This window comes from Tasmannia lanceolata, unplaced genomic scaffold (assembly GCF_043159265.1).
Source record: "Tasmannia lanceolata isolate RefF3 unplaced genomic scaffold, GAP_Taslan_0.1 ptg000006l, whole genome shotgun sequence".
Taxonomy (NCBI): Eukaryota; Viridiplantae; Streptophyta; class Magnoliopsida; order Canellales; family Winteraceae; genus Tasmannia; species Tasmannia lanceolata.
In genome coordinates, this window is record NW_027518683.1 from 29,166,105 (window position 1) to 29,188,046 (window position 21,942).

General features: G+C 40.6%; 1 protein-coding gene across 1 annotated transcript in view; it reads right to left on the reverse strand.

Moving 5' to 3' along the window:
* Positions 1-760: 760 nt before the first annotated feature.
* Positions 761-21,942, reverse strand: part of LOC143880215 (Melibiase family protein) — a 46,271-nt gene continuing 25,089 nt past the window's right edge. The window contains exons 12-15 of the mRNA XM_077383028.1: positions 10,922-11,012; positions 2,756-2,814; positions 2,280-2,420; positions 761-1,065 (exon numbers count right to left, since the gene is read on the reverse strand). Of these exons, the coding sequence (XP_077239143.1) occupies positions 961-1,065; positions 2,280-2,420; positions 2,756-2,814; positions 10,922-11,012 (396 nt within the window). The 3' untranslated portion in view covers positions 761-960. The remainder of the gene's footprint in view (positions 1,066-2,279; positions 2,421-2,755; positions 2,815-10,921; positions 11,013-21,942) is intronic.

Below are 21,942 nucleotides of genomic sequence, written 5' to 3' on the forward strand. Positions count from 1 at the left end.
CGGCGAGGAAAGCTAAATATTTGTACTTTTGTAGTCATTTAACATAAACATGGGATCTCCGTTCAGCATGAGACAAAGACAATGTATGTCTCATCATGATGTCCTACAAAATCAATTGTCTAGATTGCACATAAGGTCCCTGCATGTGACTTAGAAACTGCCTGTAAGCATTGACAACTGTCCCTCAAGTTGTTTTCATAAACCTAACAAAAGAAAATCAGGGTAAGATGGGAAGAAGCCCAAACCCAGACAGTGCTTTAATAAGAGTTATGAAAGTTTTGAGAGGGGGAGGGAGGGTTGGAGTGAGGAAGAAGAGATGGGGACATGGGTGGAGAATAACCTACTGTGAAGGACTCACCTATCCTGAAATAAAAACCGCACTACAAACACAAAGCCCAAACCCAGAGTGTTTTAATAACAGTTATGAGGGTTTTGAGAGGGGAAGGGAGGGTTGGAGTGAGGAAGAAGAGATGGGGACACGGGTGGAGAATAACCTCCTGTGAAGGACTCAGCTATCCTGAAATAAAAACTGCACTACAAACACAAGGAAATAAAAAAAGAATACTATCCACTAGCCAAAATCTGGATGTAAACCTGTCAGATAAAAGAATACCATCCACTAGCCAAAATCTGGACGTAAACCTGTCAGAACTAAATGTTTTTATGCACTAAAACATGCAGAAACAAGCATTACAGAGAAAACAGGTATAGTCTGTAGGGTGCTATCATATTCTTTCTTCAAATCAGAGAAGTTAGAATGTGGAGAATCTGATAACTGGATTTCAAGTAACAGTAGTGTAAAAACCTAGCAACCTAGGCAGAAGTAAAAGCTTCAACAAGAACATGCACAACTTACTTCCACAAGCATAAGCATACCAGTATACCAAATTACTATCGATCTGATAGATATTAGTGCAATGCATAATAGTTTACTAATATACATCAGGTCACTGTGGCAGATTAAATTACAGAGACAGTAGTTGGGGTAAGGATGTACATTTCACAAGCATGGGACTGGACCTCAGCTCCGAAAGATCCCACTGTAATTCCCGATAGATCTTCATGCTGGTAATCATCTCTTTGTGAGTGTTTTTGTATAGAAGAATAGGGAAAAGAAAAACAGAAATGATGAAAAAAACTAGCCATATGCACCACATCGTTGCATCCGTGCATGTACGTGCGTGTACACACCACACACTGCTGATATTCACACACCACGCACACACAGATATATATATATATATATATATATATATATAGAGAGAGAGAGAGAGAGAGAGAGAGAGAGAGAGAGAGAGAGAGAGAGAGAGAGAGACAGAATAGAGTTCTTGAGGGTGCCCTCATATAGCTTATATGAGGTGGCTCTCACAAAACATAAGGGGCCCACATTATTAGGATGATCCGAAGCATTCATTTGAAAGGCCCCATCATAGATAGGGAGTGTACAAAAAATCAGCTCCATTGGATCATCCTAACCCTTCCAAAAGTGGGGGCAAAAATGGATAGACACGTTTTGTCCACAAATCTGACGATTTTTGGCCCCACTTTTGGAGGGGTTAGGATGATCCAATGGAGCTGATTTTTTGTACACAACCTATCTATGATGGGGCCTTTCACATGAATGCTTTGGATCATCCTAACAATGTGGGCCCCTTATGTTTTGTGAGAGCCACCTCATATAAGCTTATATGAGGGCACCCTCACGAACTCTATTCTCATATATATATATATGGACACACACACACACACACACATTTACTACTGATATTCACATCACATTGCTTTGATAATTGCACTAACTCACCTTGTCCTTTATCAGTTAACCAGCTGTCAAAGGTTTATTATCCAATTAAAAAATAAAAGACAAGTTGAGTTAGTGCAAGTATCAAAACATGGTAGTGCTAGTACCAGTAGCCTATGTATACACACAAAGAGATGATATTCTCACACATTTGATTCAATAATGGTACAGTTCCCAAAATACTCTCAATAACCAATTCAAGAAGTGTTACCATTACTGAAAAAGGGAGTGGGGATATCATTTCAAATAAATACACAACACCTATAATGTGTGTGCCATGTTTATGCATGCACATGCACACATGAGCGCACGTGGGCGCACGCACACACACAACACGCACGCGCGCGCACACACACACACACACACACACACACACACATATATATATATATATATATATATATATATATATATATATTGAATGGTACATATGCACATGTTTGCAAGCATACATGAATGTTTATGCATGTATTCTCACCTTCCATAAATCTCTTACGGAAACACTGATAGTTGAGTCAAGGCCGAGTGCTTCCCATTTTGCTGTAATGTTCACAACTTTCAGGCATCGATTCCAAAGTGCAATTACCAAGCAGTTTCCAGATAGAGGACCTGCCCATACCTGCAATCACAAAGGCAAAATAATCAATGACATATCTACAAGAAAATGAAATGACCTGAAAATCTTGCACGCACTTGACTTCTGAAAGTCAATTAAGAGCAGTTTCTTTCGATGTAAAATTTGTTTTTTGTTATAAACATAAACATAAAACAAATTTACATCCAAGTTTACATCGAAAGAAGTGGAGCCTTAATGGAAAAAAGGCTCCGCTTCTTTTTTGTATAGTGATATAGTGAATCAAATAAGAATTGCAATTGTACAATTGGGTCATGCCAAAAGCTTGAGAAGATGAAAATGGGTCACAGATACTGAAGTAAAAATGTAAGCAAGATTACCTCGGCACAACTGTCACTTTCATCAACTGAAAGTTTCCTTCCTTGAACGCCAAGAAGGTCTGCAGAAACACCAAGTGCTTTCTTGTTATTAATCATAAACCATCTTAGAAAGGTCAATCAAAACGTATCCTAAACTATCAGGATCTCAAAAGATAAAGGAAACATGATTTGGTTCACACACAAGGGATATTAAAGCAGTTGCTTTTGCTGTCTCTGCTATATATTTGTAAAAGGAAATAAACTATAGCATCATAAAAGCATACCTGAAACAAAAGCAAATATATATGATTAAGCTACACCGACCCCAACTAGTTTGGGACAAAGGCTTAGTTGAGTTGAGTATATATGATTATGCTACACTGACAAGCTATGTAACTTATGACTCGCCGTGTTAGATAGCTTACTTGAATGTCAACACTTCCGGAAAGTAACCAGATGATGTAAAGAAATACTATTAATCTGTAATAAAATAAATGCTAAACCCACTCTCCCCATTCTCATTCCTACAGTGTGGAGCACGTACATCATGATTCAGGCAATTGATTCAGTGGGCCATCATTACTCTATAGGAATCTCGAGTGCCACAGGAAAAGGATTTCTTTTAAAAGTAACTGAAATTGTGAAGGCGGTTAATTTCCATTGGCCTTTTGCATTGTTGGTTGCCCATGCAAGGATGTTGATTGAGTCGCTTTCAATTATTAAGGGACCCCGATGAGCGTTCGTGTACCACTTGAGCTCCCCGCAATAAGTCTTTAGCTTCAGCTTCGTTCGAGTCATATATTACAGCCGATCATGAATAAGACATTATCATCCTTTTTTTCTGAAAATTGACAAATATATTCATACCGGCAAATTTTACAATGGGAACCAGTAGTCCCACCAGATTTACATAGTATGAATTGCCCATGAGCATTCTCCTTGGCCCAAAAGAAAACCCATTACCCTCACAATTCCCAATAGCCTTAATTGTATCGAATCCAAAAAAAATGCCATATTGTGGGCCCCCCCAAGCCAAGATCGTGACGTGCCACGTCATACCGACTTCACCACATCCCGAATTCGATTTTCAAAAATCCCGCTCAAAAGCCCAGAGCAATCGTACGCCCTCACCGTGCACGATAGCCAACCACCGAACAACATCGGATCTCCGACGGCCTCCACCTCGAACCACCACCAATCACCACGGTCACCACCTCCAGTCCCACCTTAGTTTCCTCTACAGAAAACATATTCGCCGGGGGAGTCTCAGCCACCACCACCGTCATCAAAATCCGGCAACCACCATTGCCACTGGCCACCACGCCCGTCCTCAGGCCAACACCCATGATCTTGATTCCAGAGACCACAGCCTCCTACAGCCAAACCCATCAACCCCATTGCTAATCCGGCAATCCACAGCCTCCGGTAATCCTCGGCCTGAAAAATAAGATCGCTTCGCCTATAGCCGGCCTTCCACGACTCCGGATCCAACAACCCACGGCCTTTCACGGCCTCCGACAACCTCCGTGGTTTTCTTCGGCTCCAGATCCAGCATCACGGCCTCCACATCTCCAGATCTGGCCTCCATGGTCCCAGATCTGGCCTCCACGGCCCTAGATCTAGCCACCACGGAAGAGCCATACTCCAGATCTGGCCTTCACGGTTAAACTTTTGCCAGCAATGGGAAGAGACAAGAAAGAGAGGGCGAGACTCAAAAAATGAAGAGGATGAGAGGGAGACGAGAAGGGGCCAGCAATGGGGAGAGACAAGAAAGAGAGGGCGAGGCTCAAAATTCAGAGAAAGAGGAGACGAGAGAGAGAGAGAGAGAGAGAGAGAGAGAGAGAGAGAGAGAGAGAGAGAGAGGGGGGGGGGGGGATAACCATCTCCCTCCCTAGGGATTCCATCGACCTAGGGAGGGGAGAGCCACGAATCACCTTTTCTTTCGCCTCTAGAATCGCCTGAATAGTTGGAAGAATTCACCTGCCCTCAAAAGCCCTAATTTTACATAATATCATAAGACATTATCATCCTGCCACTTGAATCATGGATAATATTCTCCAATGCGAGCGGGTCCCAGCTTTCCTTTTGAGCTCCCATCAAAGTTCACCTTTAACCACCCATCTGGTGGAGGTTGCCATTTTGGAGCAATGATAATCCTTGCTCCTTCCCCGTTCACGATTGTTTTCCATTTTCTTAATATGTCATCAAATTGGTAGCTTGCTCCTAGCTTTGTCCTTTCTCCTCGAATATCTGGTTGTTACTCTCCTTCCAGATATGCCATATGTGAGTGCATATGGGACTGACTTCCATAGAGCTTGGCTAGTTTCTCCAAAAGGTCTTCCACGCCAATTTAAAGAATTTTGCTAATCTATCTTTGAGGTGCCCATGCAACACCAAAACTGTCAATAATGGCCTTCCATTAGATCAGCGTTTCCTCTTGCTTTTCGCATAATATAAACCTACTTACAAGGTGGAATTTTCTTCTTCTTTTTCTTTGAGCCGGTCAAAAGAGTTAATTTTATGTGCACCATTGTCCAAGCAAAAGTTGTGATCCTTGGAGGAACTATGGATTTCCAAACCTTTGCACGACAGGACGTTCTCTTGTTGTTAGAGTTCAACCGGTAAAAAAAATGAGAGAATAGAAAACTGTCCTTGAGGGTCATATTTGCATATTCTCCCATCAAGAAGGTTGGGTGAGGCAATAACAAGCATGCAAGGTCTCTAAAAGAGAGGAGAAACTGGTGATTTCCTCATCTTTAAGGTTGCGCCTAAGCCTAAGGTCCCAAGTTACCCTTCCATCACCCCCTCTAACCAGGTAGTAAAAAACTCTCAACTCTACTGGTTGCTAAAACATATAGGTCCAGGAAAGCATGGTGAAGGCTCGACTCACCTAAACAATGGTCTGCATAAAACCTAGTGCTCTCTCTCCTCTCCACTCTATATCTAACAAGAGGTTCATACAGAGGTCTGGATGCACAAATGAACTTTATGCTCCCGAACCTTTTCCTAATCACCGGGTTCCTACTCTCCCAATCTCTCCAATCCCTCCCATATTTGTCCCCAATGATCTTGTGGCATAAAGCACTATTTTCTTCCCCATACCTCCACAACCACGTCCCCAATGATCTTGTGGCATAAAGCACTATTTTCTTCCCCATACCTCCACAACCACGTCCCCAACAATGCCTTTGGAGAAAGGCGTTATTTAATCTTTTATACTTTAACACTCCCCCGCACGTGTGGCCCACTTGGAAAACACGTGGCTCATGTGGTTCCACTTTGGGCCGACCATCGCATGTGGATTTTTGCTATCCGGGAGGTTTGAACTCGAGACCTTTGGCTCTGATACCATGTTAACTACCAGTTACTCCAAAAGCTTAAGCTGTAGGAGAAAGCAAGTATTTATCTTTTATACTTTAACAGCCTTGTTGTGCAATTTGATTTTTGCCAATTCCCTAGCTGCCTTGAGATTTAATTCTACAAACCCTCTTCCATTTGGTGAGACACTGAGCTTTTTATTTGATTTTCCTCCTCCCATAAGAAGTCTCTCTGTAGTTTCTCTATTCTCTTAGTCACCTTTCACCGAAATTTTACACAATGGCATGAAATTCACTAGTAAATTTGCTAGCGCCGCTTTACTGAGTGTGATCTTTCCCGCAAAGAAAAGGTATTTTTTCTTCTAAGTACCTAACATCCTTCCAATTCTTTCCACTACCAAGTCCCAAAGAGAGGCTTCAGGCTGCATATTAATTATAGCTACATAATCCTAAAAGGTAATTCTTCTTTCCCACATCCAATGATAGCTACATAATCCTCCACCTCTTCAGGCTGCATATTAATTCCAGCAAGTGAGCTCTTGGAGAAATTGATCTTCAAGCCTGACGTCAATTGGAACCACCTAATACCCTTTTGAGATTCCACATGTACTCTATCTTTTCTTACATAAAGATTAATGAGCATCTGCAAATTATAGGTGAGTAATCAGGGGAGAATTGTTGCTTGGTTTCAAACCTTTGATGAATCATGAAACCCTCAATTAGTCATCTCCAAAGAAATTTCACCATTTCCATTTGTTGTTATAGGCTATGATTGATGCATTATGATCATCAATTCTCAAAGGGACCAGTCTCTTAGAGGCTGATGGTGGCCTATCACATAAATGGACCAATTTCCACGTGTGGTGGGGCAGAGAATGTCTGGAAAGGGAGTTAGTATAGAGATTAAAAAGTATAACCAGATAAGTGGATTGCAAAAATAGACTAAAATTAAATAAATGACCAATAGTTTCAATAAATGGTGTCTGACCTAATAGTTTCTTTGGTAAGTGTGAGAATAAAATCAACATTTTCATCCACTATGATCGGCCAGAAACGGGATAGCTAACAACGTTCGATAGGTGGTTCTAACATATGAGGACCGCTAAGTATATAATAAAACAAGAAAAATGATAAATAATGATTTTCTCTCAATGTTTGTCACATTTGCCAGGGTGGGAAACAGATTCGGGAAGCGAAACGGGAAACGGAAACTGGAAACGCAAGGAAAAAATAGAGGTGAAACGAGAAACGGGAAAGCAATAAAAATCATAAGAGAAACGTCTTAGAAATGTTTCAGAAACGATAGAGAAGCGTTAATGAAAACGCATGTGAAACACAAGAAAAACATGAAATATATGGTTTTGTAGATTTAAATTTTGTAAGTTCAAATTTCCATTTGGATATTTTTTACTTTTAGTTTTTATTGCGGTATACACTGTTGTTTTCCTTTTTAATATCTATTCCACAATTTTTTGTGTGTTTTTTAACATGATTTTCCTAAGTTTCACACATATTTCCCACACGCTTCACATGTGTTTTCTATAGGTTTTCATTATGTTTCTCACGTGTTTCATATAAGTTTCTTATATGTTTCTCATGCATTTTGGAAATGGGTTTCCCACCTTTCCAAAACGCGTTTTAGGGGAAACGAATTTCCCACCTGCCCAAGGAGTTTCCGGTTACTATGTCTGTCAACATGAGTCTAAAGGGTTTAGAATTGAGACAACATTCTACACAAATTGGATAAAAAGGGGAAAACATTGAAAAATATATAATCTAGGGAAATGTTATCAGCACAGCGGTATTTGCACAAACCCAGCTATCTTTTCTTTTTTAATTGGCTCCTGAGAGCTTTTTGGGAAATGCAATAACCTTTTGACAGCTCTTTAAATACTAAAAGACAAGATTGTTTGTGAAAATATCAAAACATGGTTGTTCTGATATCATTTCCCATAATCTAAATCCCCATGATTTCTTTTAATCTCCAGTACCTTTAGAAACAACAATTCAGTTCTGCAATCTAAGCAGTTTTGGCAAGATTATCCCCCAATTTCAAACCTCCACATTTACTCCTTGCACTTAACAAACAGACTTGAATGTACCTTTAGTTATACAGTGGTCGAGCGGGAGCCGACTAAGATTTGTGAGCACATTTAAGGAATCAACAAACTCAGGTTGTCTTTTCTTTTTTAAATGGCATATGAGTAGTAGCATTTATCAAAACATGCTAGTGCCAATATAAGAATCTCTCTCTCTCTCTATATATACACACACACACACACACACACACACACACACACACACACACACAAAGGCTTCTTATTCCACAACAACGAAAGCACTTTTTCATTCTTTCATATACTAGGGGATTTCGCTTGGAAACGAAAATGTCCCATACTAACAGATTCGGGTCCATAACCATGGGTTCCAATGCACGAGATCTTGTAGCACTTACCAATGAGGCCCTATCAATTAGTATTACACAGAAGAAATCAATTATAGACACTAATACAATTAGATCAGCTCTTCATAGACAAACTTGGGATTTGCGATCCGAGGTAAGATCGGTTCAGGATCATGGGATCCTTTTCTATCATATAGGAAGGGCTGTTGCACAAAATGTACTTCTAAGTAATTGCCCCATAGATCCTATATCTATCTATATGAAGAAGAAATCATGTAAGGAAGGGGATTCTTATTTGTACAAATGGTACTTCGAACTTGGAACGAGCATGAAGAAATTAACGATACTTCTTTATCTTTTGAGTTGTTCTGCCGGATCGGTCGCTCAAGATCTTTGGTCTCCACCCGGACCCGATGAAAAAAATTGGACCACTTCTTATAGATTCGTTGAGAATGATTCTGATCTAGTTCATGGCCTATTAGAAGTAGAAGGTGCTTTGGTGGGATCCTCACGGATAGAAAAAGATTGCAGTCAGTTTGATAATGATCGAGTGACATTGCTTCTTCGGTCCGAACCAAGGAATCCGTTAGATATGATGCAAAATGGATCTTGTTCTATCGTTGATCATAGATTTCTATACGAAAAATACGAATATGAGTTTGAAGAAGGGGAAGGAGAAGGAGCCCTCGACCCGCAACAGATAGAGGAGGATTTATTCAATCACATAGTTTGGGCTCCTAGAATATGGCGCCCTTGTGGATACCATATATATATATATGAGAGAGAGAGAGAGAGAGAGAGAGAAGGGTTGCTGCACTCGAGCATAGAAACAGGGTGGGGCCACATTTTGGGTGGGATCCAAAGCATTGATTTGATGGGCCCTTTCATGGGTAGGGTGTCCACGAAAAATCAGCTCCATTGGATCACCTTAGGGTGTCCATTTGTGGGGCCAAAAATGGACAGATTTGTGGACAAACAGTATCTGTCCATTTTTGGCCCCACAAATGGACACCCATTGGTGATCCAATGAAGCTGATTTTTTGTAGGCCCCCCATCCATGATGGGGCCTTCCAAATGAATGCTTAGGATCACCCCCCCAAAGACCCCACCCCCCTGTTTCTGTGCTCAAGTGCAGCAACCCTTTTCTCTCTCTCTCTCTCTCTCTCTCTCTCTCTCTCTCTCTCTCTCTCTCTATATATATATATATATATATATATATATATATATATATATATATAAACAAATCGATAGCATTAAAGATGGACATATGGATAGTGGTGGCTAAGGAATATCCCTAAAAAATGTAAATTTTATTTGTTATTTAATATCATCCAGAAATTTCGGTAATTTTGGCTGAAATTTCGGTTTCGGTGAGGACCAAAACGCATTCTGAAACCAAAATTTAAAACCTTGGTTACATGGAAGAGGTTTGGAAGTGGAACTAAGAGTGACATTCCAAAGAAAATAATATATTTTTTCCTTTTTCTTTTTATTTAATTGTAAAGTTTGAACCCTTAAAGTTATGCACCTGATGCCATCAAAGCTGGGACAAAGGCTCAACTTTACCAAAGTAAAAGGTGCAACTCATGCAGAAGATTTCTGCCTCAAATTTCTGTTCCAATGATGTTCTCTTCGCTTCTAACCATACTCATGAAGAACAAATTAAAACTGCAATGGGATGATTGATTACAGTAAAATTAAATAAATTTATCAGTATTTAGTAATTCTAATAGAGAAGCCAAGTGATACAGCATTAGTGACTAAAAGTCAACAAAGATATTTGACGGAATCACACATTCTTACAATATCTAAACTTCCTTTGAAACCTCTTCAAAGTCTGTTAGATGCTACGATAAGGCACTAGATAAAAGTCCATTGATCATACACATGTGAGTTAAAAAACTCAAGTGCTTTGCTAAACTTTTGGCTGAAACCAAATGGTACAGTAAAGAGTTAAAAAACACACTGCTTTGCTGAACTATTGGCTCAAACCACATGGTGGAGGAGGTTTTTCAGTTTCTGAGGGTCCTTCTGCTCCATCAACCACCAAACTCATTACTAATTTATTATTTTAATCTTTCAACTTTTCCCCCATTTCTCTCATTCTTCTCCTTTATGATAAGTTCTTCATTGCTCTCATCTAGTGCCACCTCACGACTCCCTTAGCTATATAAGTGATATATTACTATTATTGCCTTTACTGCTTTTCAATATTATTTTGTAATTACAAAACAATCTTTTGACCTTATTCATTAACTCATTCAACTATGTTGTACTCGAAAGCACCTTAAAAGTGCTATGAGATGATAGATGCAAACCTAAAAATCTCCGATGTTTAATCAATTATGTCAGTCAAACAGGTAGACCAAATAAATCATCCATAGATCCAATTGTGCAACTCAACCAAAGTAAATAACATGAAACCACATATTTAGCCATGACATGTAAACTTTGAAAATGTATTACCTTGGTTTACTGCAATAACCTCCTCATTGGTTAGAATCTCTAACGTTTCCACAGTCATGTTTCTTACATCACAACCAATCAAAAGAGGAGCCTGCACACACATGAAAAATGCTAAAGTCAAAACAAATAAATAAGGTTAAATGACAAAGGGAAGTGATCTTCAACTATTTAGTTTTTCCAAGGGATGAAGGATGCCTATCAAGTGTGGGTTACAAAGCGAAAATGGATGATGTTAGCCCAAGGGTTCAACCTTGGTCACTTTCTCAATTCATTTTATGATGACAAAAAACACAATTTGTCTCTTTATATTAGTTCATACTAATGCTTGAAATGTGTTTAAGAATGGTTGTCCAAGGTCAAATTCAAGCAATCAATGCATGGATCAAAGTCATGAAGGCATGGAGCTTGAAGCCATGAAGAATGGAGAAGTATAATGATCCTAAAGAAGAAGATTCATGGAGCTTGAAGGAGAAGATTGAGGTCTTGAATAAGCTCTCAAGATTGAAAACTTAGTGATGTAAAAGTAATTCCTCAATGGCATTTGTGGATAATGGCACTAGGGTAGTCTAAAACAAGGTTAAGTGAGTTAAAATGAACATAATAATCATTGCACACAAGTCTCAATAGCCCACTGGAGTTTGAACCATAGTTGCCAGGGTGGGAAATGGAAACGGGAAACGAAACGTGAAACGAAAACGGGAAACGCATGAAAACAAATACAGGGGAAACGAGAAACGAGAAACAATAGAAAATTGTACGAGAAATGTCTTAGGAAATGATGTGTTTTTTCCACAGTGATTTTTGTAAGTTCCACACATGTTTCATATCCGTTTTCTACGAGTGTTGCATACGTTTATCACGCGTTGACACATTATTTACGTAAGCTTTTCATATGTTTCCCATGTGTTTCAGAAATATTTCTCCAATTTTGTATAATATTTTGGAAACGTTTCCGAAACGTGTTTCCCTCATTTTAGGGGAAACGAGTTTCCCAACCACGAGAAACGCGTTTTAGGGGAAACGGGTTTCCCACTTGCCCAGGGAGTTTCCGTCAACTATGGTTTGAACTATGAAAGAACAAATTCAGTGCTTTGGACGGATGACTGTGGGTCCTCACAGACGACCATGGGAGAAAATGTTCAAAAATAGGAGAAAAATTTCAATACCTTTGACAGATGACCGTGGCCCCACATTGTCGACCATAGCCTGTCCACTAAGGTTGCAACTTGGGTCCGCATCAACCCGACCCGAAAAAACCATGAGTTGGGTTCAGGAATCTAGGGGTTTTTTTTTTTTTTTTTTTTTTAAATCCGACCTGGCCTGAGATAGCTTCTAGGGTAGGGTAGGGTTCTATAAAACCCGACCTGACCCCAGTTGCAACTCAAATTTCTGTGCCCTTTCACTAACAATGATAAAATAATGAAAGGAAAGCAAGGAGAAAAATGATGACTGTACGTGTCACACGTCTAAATTGAATTTGCATAAAATTCAATTACATTCTCTTTGAATGTATACAGTGCCAATAGAATATTTCATTTAGAATCATATATGGTTCACTGAAAAGAGGTAGAAAGTTTGCCCATTCAAAAGAAAAAGAGGTAGATAGTGTGCCCATGAATTTTTATTTTTTTTTGAATGATAGAATTCATTAAAAAGACCAAGATGGTCGGAGAATACAAAAAAGAAATAAACAGTTACAACTCAAGAGAAAACACCCTCAAGGGGGAAGATAATCAAATTTCTCCAAAGACTCCAAAAGAAATAGTTTGCCCATGAATATTGTACATAGTAAATTGTAGACTACCAGTTTTATTGTCGTAGTATTATTGCTGTGCTGTCATATCTTATATTTAACAAGTTCCATATGTTTACTATATCATTTAGGGAAATGATATCAGCACAACCATAATTTAATAATTGCACAAACACAGCTTGTTGTTCCATTTTTAATTGGTTTGTAAGAGCTTAACCCTTGATAGCGCTTTAAATAATAAATGACAAGATGGGTTTAGTGCCTAAATAAAAACATGGTTGTACTGATGTCAATTCCCATGCATATGTGCTATAAATTCTGTTTCTAGACTATTGTTTGGGCTGATTTATGTGGGGGAGTGTGATCACCACGTTACTTCTTTTGATACACAATTAGAGTTTAAAAATCAAATTTTATAGCTTCTATTTTTTATTTGCGGAACTTTAGTTTTAGTAATTGACAACAATTAACATCATTTCACTTGAGAATGTGGAGAAACCCGACCCCGACCCAACCCGAGAAACTATATCACGGGTAGGGTCGGGTTTATGAATCAAGGGTTTTCCCTAAAAGAACCCACACCGAGATAGTTTCTTAGGTAGGATAGGGTTTTGGAAAAGCCAACCCGGAACCCACCCCGAGATAGTTTCTTAGGTAGGGTAGGGTTTTGGAATCACTTTTGAATACCCTAATAAAGATTTTGCCATTCAAAAAAAAGAAAATTAATGAGATTGAGGCGTGAGAGGAAGAGAATGGCGTGAGAGAGTTATCTCCCACTCCACACGAAATATATTTATCTATGTGTCTGTGTATACAATGAGAAGAATGCCCTCTTTAAAGTGGTGAATCTAACACCCCCCCTCAAGCTAGAAGGTATATATCATACATTCCAAGCTTGTTACAAGCATCTTTTAACCTAGCTGGCCCTAACGGTTTAGTGAACAAATATGTGAGTTGATGAGCTAGTCGAGTGAACATAGTGCATATCTCGCCTCTTTGAATTCTCTGACGAATGAAGTGGCAGTCTACCCAATGTGTTTGGTTCTCTCATGAAAGACTGGGTTAGAGGCAATATAAATTGTAGGCTTGTTATCATAATATAATCGTGCTGGACCTGAAGATGAAAGATCAATCTCAGACAAAAAAGAGCGTAACCAAATCAATTCTCCACTGGTATATGGCATAGCCCTGTATTCTGCTTCTGCACTAGATTTAGACACAATGTCTAGTTTCTTGCTTCTCCAAGACACCATATTACCTCCAACGAAGGTGCAATAGCCAGTTGTAGACCTCCTATCTGCTAGAGATCCTGCTCAATCTGCATTAGTAAACCCTTCTATTCTTTCGTAATCATTTCTCTTGAAGCAAAGTTCTTTCCCTGGCGTACCCTTCAAGTACCTGATAATCTGAACTATTGCTGCCCAATGAGATGTGCGAGGAGAATTCATAAATTGACTAACAACTCCCACTGCATACGAAATATTAGGGCGAGTAACTGCCAAATAAATCAGCTTCCCAACAAGTCTCCAGTATTGTCCTGGATTTTCCATTAAATCTCCTTGATCTGGAAGGAGTTTGCCATTAGGATCCATAGGTGTTAATGCAGGTTTCACCCCCATAGAGCATGTCTCCTCCAATATGTCTAACATATACTTTCTCTATGACAAAGAAAGCCCATAACGAGAACGCGCTACCTTGATGCCAAGAAAGTATATGAGGAATCCCAAATCTTTAGTGGAAAACTCTCCCTAGAGGAAAGTCTTTAATCTTCGTATACCAACTTGGTCATTTCTCGAGATCACAATGTCATCCATGTATACTATCGAGAAGATAGGCCCTATAGTGGACTCGTAGCTGAAAACAGAGTGATCAACATCGCATTGTTTCATGCCAAACCGTAGGACTGCATCATTGAACCTCCCAAACCATGCCCTCGGAGATTGTTTCAGTTCATAAATCGCTTTCTGAAGAAGACAAACAGAGGAACCGAAGCGGCTACCAAAGCAGTAGAAGTAAGGTGGCGACGGAGCTCTAGATGTAGATCATAACAATAGTCAATATTGTGGGCATTGATATGACAATGGGTACAATAATGAGACCCACGACCACGACCCCCCTCCCCCCTGAATCACGACCACGACCAGCACCATCATAGCCACGGCCATGACCACCACCATCACGACTGCGGCCAGACCTACCAAGACTACAACCTAGATCACCACCCGTATAAGTAGCAAGTGCAGACCCATCAATATGCGGCGCACTGATCGGAGTAGCTCTTATACGCTGTACACGAGAGAAAGTGTCAGCAAGAGACGGAAGAGAGCCAGAGCGGAAGATCTCCTGGTAGCTGAAGATAGTCGGGGCCCAGAGAGTTAAGATAGCGAACAACACGTAAATTCTGCTAACGCTTGGAAAGAACAACAGGATCTACTGTAAACGACATAAGTAGGTCAAGCTACCTTGCTAGAGAGATGCAATAATCTTCCGGACTCCAAGTAGGAAATCGGCTTCAAAATCAAATTAAAATCATGACGATGAGCTGCAATAAGAGTAAGAGGAGGGAAGGATAACTAGTAGGGAGAGATGTGGACCGGTTGAAAGAGAGTAGGGAAGGGAGAGAAGAAGACAGATGAGAGGGAGGGGGATAAGGGAGGCGACAGTCTGCTGCAGTGGCAGACGTATCAGTCACTCTACCCCTTTTGTTTTTGTTAGTTACAGCAACAACAATTATTTCAACCATTTTCTTTTCTTTAGAGAAGTCCCAAAATAAGGTGCCATTTATACCCCTTAGATCTAAATCCAACGGTTTGAGAGCTTTCAGTGAAATTCGTACAAAATGCTACATGCATCCCTCACATAAATTCTCATCATAATATTAATGTTGATCACCTGAATTAACTTAAGATATTAAAAAGGTGAAACTTCCATATATTAGACTCCAAAATGTCAATTATTCAATAAGAATTTGAGGATCTCTCTCAAATCTAACTGATAAGGTTATAATATGAACATAATGGAGCTCGGTTTCTTTTCCATAAGCAATTTAGATACAGAAGAATCAAATTCAAATCTACTTCAACATATTTAGAGTTATGTTTCTTTATTAAGTGGGTTTAGGCCCTCATCAATTGTGAATTCTTTCTTTCTGCATTCCAGTACAAGCAGCAGCCAGGTTCGCTCACTGGTTTGTCCCCCTCAATGTGAGAGTGCAGTAAAGATGTGGCCTTTGTGATACTGCCGGCCTCAATCTCTTCTAGGGCTCCTTATATTTCTCTTGCAAAGTCTTCTGATTTTTTTTAAAGTTTTCTTTTATGTTTACATTAGTCCTCTAGTTTAGGATTTTGTCCCCTAGTTTAGGAAGATATCCAGAAATCTGTCCCCTTAGGTTAGGGATGAGGATACTCGGAGCCTTCCATTGTCTCTCCCCTTCTTTAGAGACTTACTTAGTCTTATTAGATTATGTCTTATTCATTCTTGGGATCATTATTCATTCTTGGGATCATTCTTAGCATCATATAGGGACTCTCATTCATTTGTTTCGGGATTTCCCTTATGCTTCGTTTGGTTGCAAGTAAAAAAAATTCCATTGAATTTTTGTGGAAAAATGGAGGAGGCAAGGGAGGGGACAAGCATTTATTAAACAAGAGTGTCATTATGAGTGGAGAGAGAGGGAAGAGAGAGAAAGAGAGAGCATCATTCCCTAGAAAATTACATGGGAGACTTCCAAGGTAATGCTGATGTCACCTCCTTTTTTCCACAAAAATCCAATGGATTTTTGTTTTTTACTAACAACCAAACGAAGCATTAGGCTTTCGGGATTGTCCTTCCTTGTCGACATTCTACTAGCCTATGGTGAGTATAGAGTGTCTCTTGTACGTTCCCTTTAGCTGAAAGGGTGAAAAAACATAAAAATTATAAAAACACTTAAACAATATTGTCTGTCTTTTAGTTTAGGATTCTGATCATTAGCTTAGGATTTTGTCCTCTAGTTTAAGATTTTGTCCCCTAGTTTAGGAAGATATCTAGAAATCTATCTCCTTAGGTTAGGGCGATGATGAGGATACTCGGAGCCTTCCATTGTCTCTCCCCTTCTTTAGAGACTTACTCAGTCTTATTAGATTTTGTCTGATTCATTCTTGGGATCATTCGTAGCATCATATATGGACTCTCATTCATTTGTTTCAGGATTTCCCTTAGGCTTTCGGGATTCTGTTGTTGAATAAATACACATATATGTGTAAGGGCATATTTGGCATATAACATAATATATATATATATATATATATATATATATATATATATTAGTCGTGCATGAGGGAGAGAACTAATTTATTCTCTCTCTCCCCCTCCATCTCTTTCGTGTCTCTCTTTTCTCACCAAAGTTAATATACCATGTAACTTTACATAGTATCAGAGCCATGGGTGAATAAAGGTAGGTTTTCCTTCTTCGTTCCCCAAACCCTAACCCTAATAGGCCTTTTTCTTGACTGAAGTTTTGTTTTTTGGTTTTTTTTTTCTACACCCTAACCATCAATCATCTTACCTCACAACCTCCCATTCATACCTCACAATCATTTTCTAGCCGCACCTCCCCAGCACACAAAAACCTAGCCGCAACCCTTATTCAAAACCCAAACCCTAGCCGCACCTCCTCTTCACACCCAAAACCCTAACCGCATAATCTATTCCAACCTATACACTTTCCGGAGCCCTTCACCCAAACCCTAACCCTATCCTCTCGTAATGTGAGTTGTTCTCGTCTCGTAGTTTATGTTATTGCTGATTCTGTCGCATATGGATTTTGCTGGTTGGTGTGTTGTTGGTTTCTTCTATGGGCTATCGTCGTTCGTTACTGGTGGTTGTTGTTGAAGGGGGTCGTTTGGTGGTTCTTAGATGTTTTCTTTGGTGACTTTATGCAGTTGATTGTTTGTTGTGGTACTTGTAGTGGTTGTGGGATTTGATTTATTCCCTAAGGTGTTGGTTGTTGTTGTTTTTTTTGTGATTGGTAGTGCTTATGGCTTCTGAGGATCAAACCTCCCTCCAAATTGCTGCCCCTCGACTTGATGAGGCCCGTTCTTCTGTTTCTACGGGCCAATCAAGTTATTCGCATGTGGAACCCCACCCCCCACCCCCTCTTCAGATGGCGTCCATCAGGTTAGATGGGACGAATTATCCACCGAGGAAGATGGCCGTATTTATTTATCTCCTTGGACGTAGGAAAATCTCTTTTCTAGAACGTGTACTGCCAGCTACTACTGATCTGCAGTATGATCAGTGGTGCGAAGATGATGCCGTTGTTAGATCATTTCTCTGGGGTTGTATGGAACCCCCTATAGCCGCCTCCTTGATGTATCTTCAGTCGTCGAAGGAGGTTTGGGAGCAAACGACCACAATGTATTCTGGGGCAAATAATCTTACGCGTATTTGTGATCGTTTATCAGAATGGTTTAGCCTTCAGAGTAGAGACAAATCGGTGAGTGGCCACTACATGGACTATCTCGCACTCTATCAGGAAGTTGATCTATTGCAGCCGTTTACAACTGATCCAGTCGTTCTCAAGAAATGACAAGAGGAGTTGCATGTTGTCTGTTTTCTTGACTTGTTGGGGCCTGACTATCTTCAACTCCGACAACAGATTGTGAGTTCCCCACCCATTCCCACCTTGGAGGATGTTTTTTCAAGGGTTCAGCGTATGCGAGCGACTCAGCATCCTGACCCAATAGTTGATGGTTCTGCTCATGTCACATATGTTGGAGGTGACCGTAGCCGTGTTGGGTTAGGTCGCGAGGGTGGTGGTCGTGGTCGTGGCCGGGAGTCAGGGGGAGGCCGCGATGGTGGAGGAAGGGGTCTTGGGTCCTGCTATTGCACTCATTGTCGTATGGACGGCCACAACATTGACTACTATTATGATTTGCATCTCGAGCTTCATCCGTACAGACCTGTGAATGCCTCCGCTGCTGTTTATGAGAGTTCTTCATCCACTCATCCTCCATCTGTGACTTCTGACACTCTAGTGGTCTCTCGTGCAGAATATGACGATCTCGTCCATCTACGAGACAAAGGAAAACAACTGTCTGCCACGTTTGCCCAACAAGGTAGTTCATCTTGTTTTTTGTCTGTTATGTCTTATGGATCATGACTCATTGATTCTGGAGCATCTCACCATACAACTGGTAATCCTACCCTACTTTCTTCTTTCCAGTCCTTTTCATCAGAGGGCCCTAGTTCTGTTACTTTAGCTGATTGGACTACATTCCCTGTCTCTGGGGTTGGTGTAGTCACCACATCGACGGGCCTTCATTTATCGTCTGTTCTTTCTGTCTCATCTTTTCCTGTTAGTTTGTTATCTGTTAGTCGATTAACTAAGTCTCTTAATTGTTCTCTCATTTTTCCCAACTTATTGTGTATTTCAAGAACTGAAGATTGGGATGAGGATTGGCTCGGGCCGTGAGATTGATGGCCTCTACTACCTAGATAATGTTGCTGCTGGTGTTGCTCTTCGTACCTCTATGAATGCCTATCAATGGCACTGTCGTCTGGGTCACCCACCTATTGATAAGCTTAAGAAATCTTATTTTCTGTCGAGTCCTATTCCCACTTTTCATTGTGAGTCTTGTGAGTTGGGGAAACACCATCGTGTGTCTTTCCCACCTCGTGTTAGTAATCGTGTCTCAAAGGGATTTTGAACTTGTTCACTCTGATGTATGGGGCCCCTCTAGAACTCCTTCATTATATGGCTTTAGATATTTTATTATTTTTGTGGATGATTATTCACATACTTTTTTTTTGAAAAGGGCAGAATTTTATATATATGAAAACAAAACCGAGGTGGTCCTGAAGAAACAAAGATAAAAAATTACAATAAATCAAGTAGGAAGATAATCAAAACACTCAAATCCTGTCCTAAAGACACCTCCCCTGGCTAGAGAATCTGCTTCAGCGTTGGCTAATCTCCTGACATAGCCATACACAATGGAAGAGCCCACAGCCAGGTCCTCAATTTCCTCAAAAAAAGGCAAAAATCTCCAAGGGGGAATCGCCTCACCCGAAAGCCATCGAATGACATTTAAGGAATCCCCTTCGACTATAATTTTGTCGAAAGCCTGACGATCCAGCAACTTAATCCCGCTATGAACAGCTCTAACCTCTGCTTCATTCGAGTCTGCTATTCCAATAGGACCCGAGTAAGCCCAAAGGACTTCCCCCTTATCATTTCTACATAGACCCCCAATTCCTGCCTCGCCCGGATTACCAAGAGACGAACCATCGAAGTTAAGCTTCATGATCCCCTGAGAAGGAGAACTCCAGGATTGTAAGATTTTCCCTTTGCTGACCCCTTCCATACAGATGATTACCCATCCTTCCCAAAGGTCAAAAGCTGAAATGAAACGAAACAAAGGAAGGATTCGAGCCCAAGATATAACCGCAGCGATCAGCTTTACATAAATCCAATAGGGAGATCTAGCCTCTCCTTCAAAGACTTGCGCATTCCTCTCTTTCCACAAGAACCACCACGCAGCCAGAAGGCACATCTTCCAAAGGATCCTGTCTTTCTTTCTCCAAGGATTCCATTCCCAACTCCTAATGAAATCAGCCATAGATCTGGGTGGTACCCAGCAGATTCCAAAGCGAGTGAAAATGAGACCCCAAATAACTCTAGCAACCTTACAGTGGATGAAAAGGTGATCAATTGATTCGCCAGCGGATAAACAGAGAGGGCAATAATCAACCAACCACATTCCTCGTTTCCTCAAAAAATCCCTAGTCTGAATGCAACCACAGCTAACAGACCACCCAAAGAAGGCAACTCTTGGTGGGCAAGATAACTTCCAAACTGAGGAAAATAAAGGCTCCGCTGAACTAGTGATCATTTGATGATAAAAGGATTTGACTGAGAATAAGCCCGATGGGCTCCAAAGCCAAACTCGTCTATCTGCGCCCGATTTCTTGATGTAGCAAGTTTCTAATAGAGACAGGAGATCTTGGAGATAATTTAACTCTCTATCAAAAAAGGCTCTTCGAAACTTAGGAGACCAAACCACTTTCTCATGCACTCTTTCAAAGCAATCCGAGACCCATGCCTCTTTCTGAGATGACACCATAAATAAGTCAGGGAACAGCTCCTTAAGAGGCTCCGCCGAGCACCAAGGATCCTGCCAAAACCGAATCCTATCCCCCACATATACCTTGAAACGGACTCCAGATGCAAAAAGGAACTTCAACTTCAAGATGTCCCTCCATACCGTGACGCCTTTAATTTTAAAGTTGTCGGCAGAGCACCAGTGCCCATTGGAAAACCCGTTCTTACTGCCAATAACTCTAACCCAAAAAGAGGATTGTTCTTCGCCAAACCTCCAAAGCCACTTTCCCAATAGAGCCTGGTTAAAGCCTTGAACCCTCCTAAGACCCAATCCTCCATTTTTAGTAGGCAGACAAACCGCACTCCATTTAATCAGAGAAATCCCCTTTGAAGACCCCGAACCTCCCCACAGAAATCGTCTCTGAATTTGCTCAATTCGCTGAGCGACACTCACGGGACATTTAAAAAGAGAGAGAAAATATATCGGAATATTTGATAAAACTGTCTTTATGAGAACCAGCCTACCACCTTTGGAAACCAAACTGTGCTTCCAGGTGGCCAATCTCCGCTCAATTCTTTGAATAATGGGGATCCATAAGTGTTTTTTTGGTCTTCCCAGTCCTAGAGGAAGACCCAGATAAGATGCTGGTAGAGCATCTAAGGCACACCCCAGAATACCTGCAAATGAGGATGCATCACACTCGGGAACGTTGATCGCATACATCCTAAATTTCGCAAAATTAAATCTTTGACCCGAGACCATCTCATAACATCTTAAAATTGCTTTAAGATTTAGAATCTGGGATAATACCGGCGGGCAAAACAGGAGAGTATCATCCGCGAATTGAAGGATCGATACTTCTACCTTATTATTGCCAATTAGAAACCCTTCAAAAAGACCCAACTCACTTCCTTTTTTCATCAATCTGCAAAGGGATTCTGCTACAATCACAAAAAGGAAATGAGATAAAGGGTCCCCCTGCCTCAAACCTCTAGTCGATTTGAAGAAGCCTTTGGCTGAGCCATTGATGAGAACAGAGAACCAAGCAGACGCTAAGCAGTTTCGGATCCACCATCTCCATCGGCCACCAAAGCCCATTCGACCCAATAGGTAATCTAAAGCTCCCCAATCCACCCGATCATAGGCCTTCTTCATATCAAGCTTGCAGAGAATCCCTCCTTCCC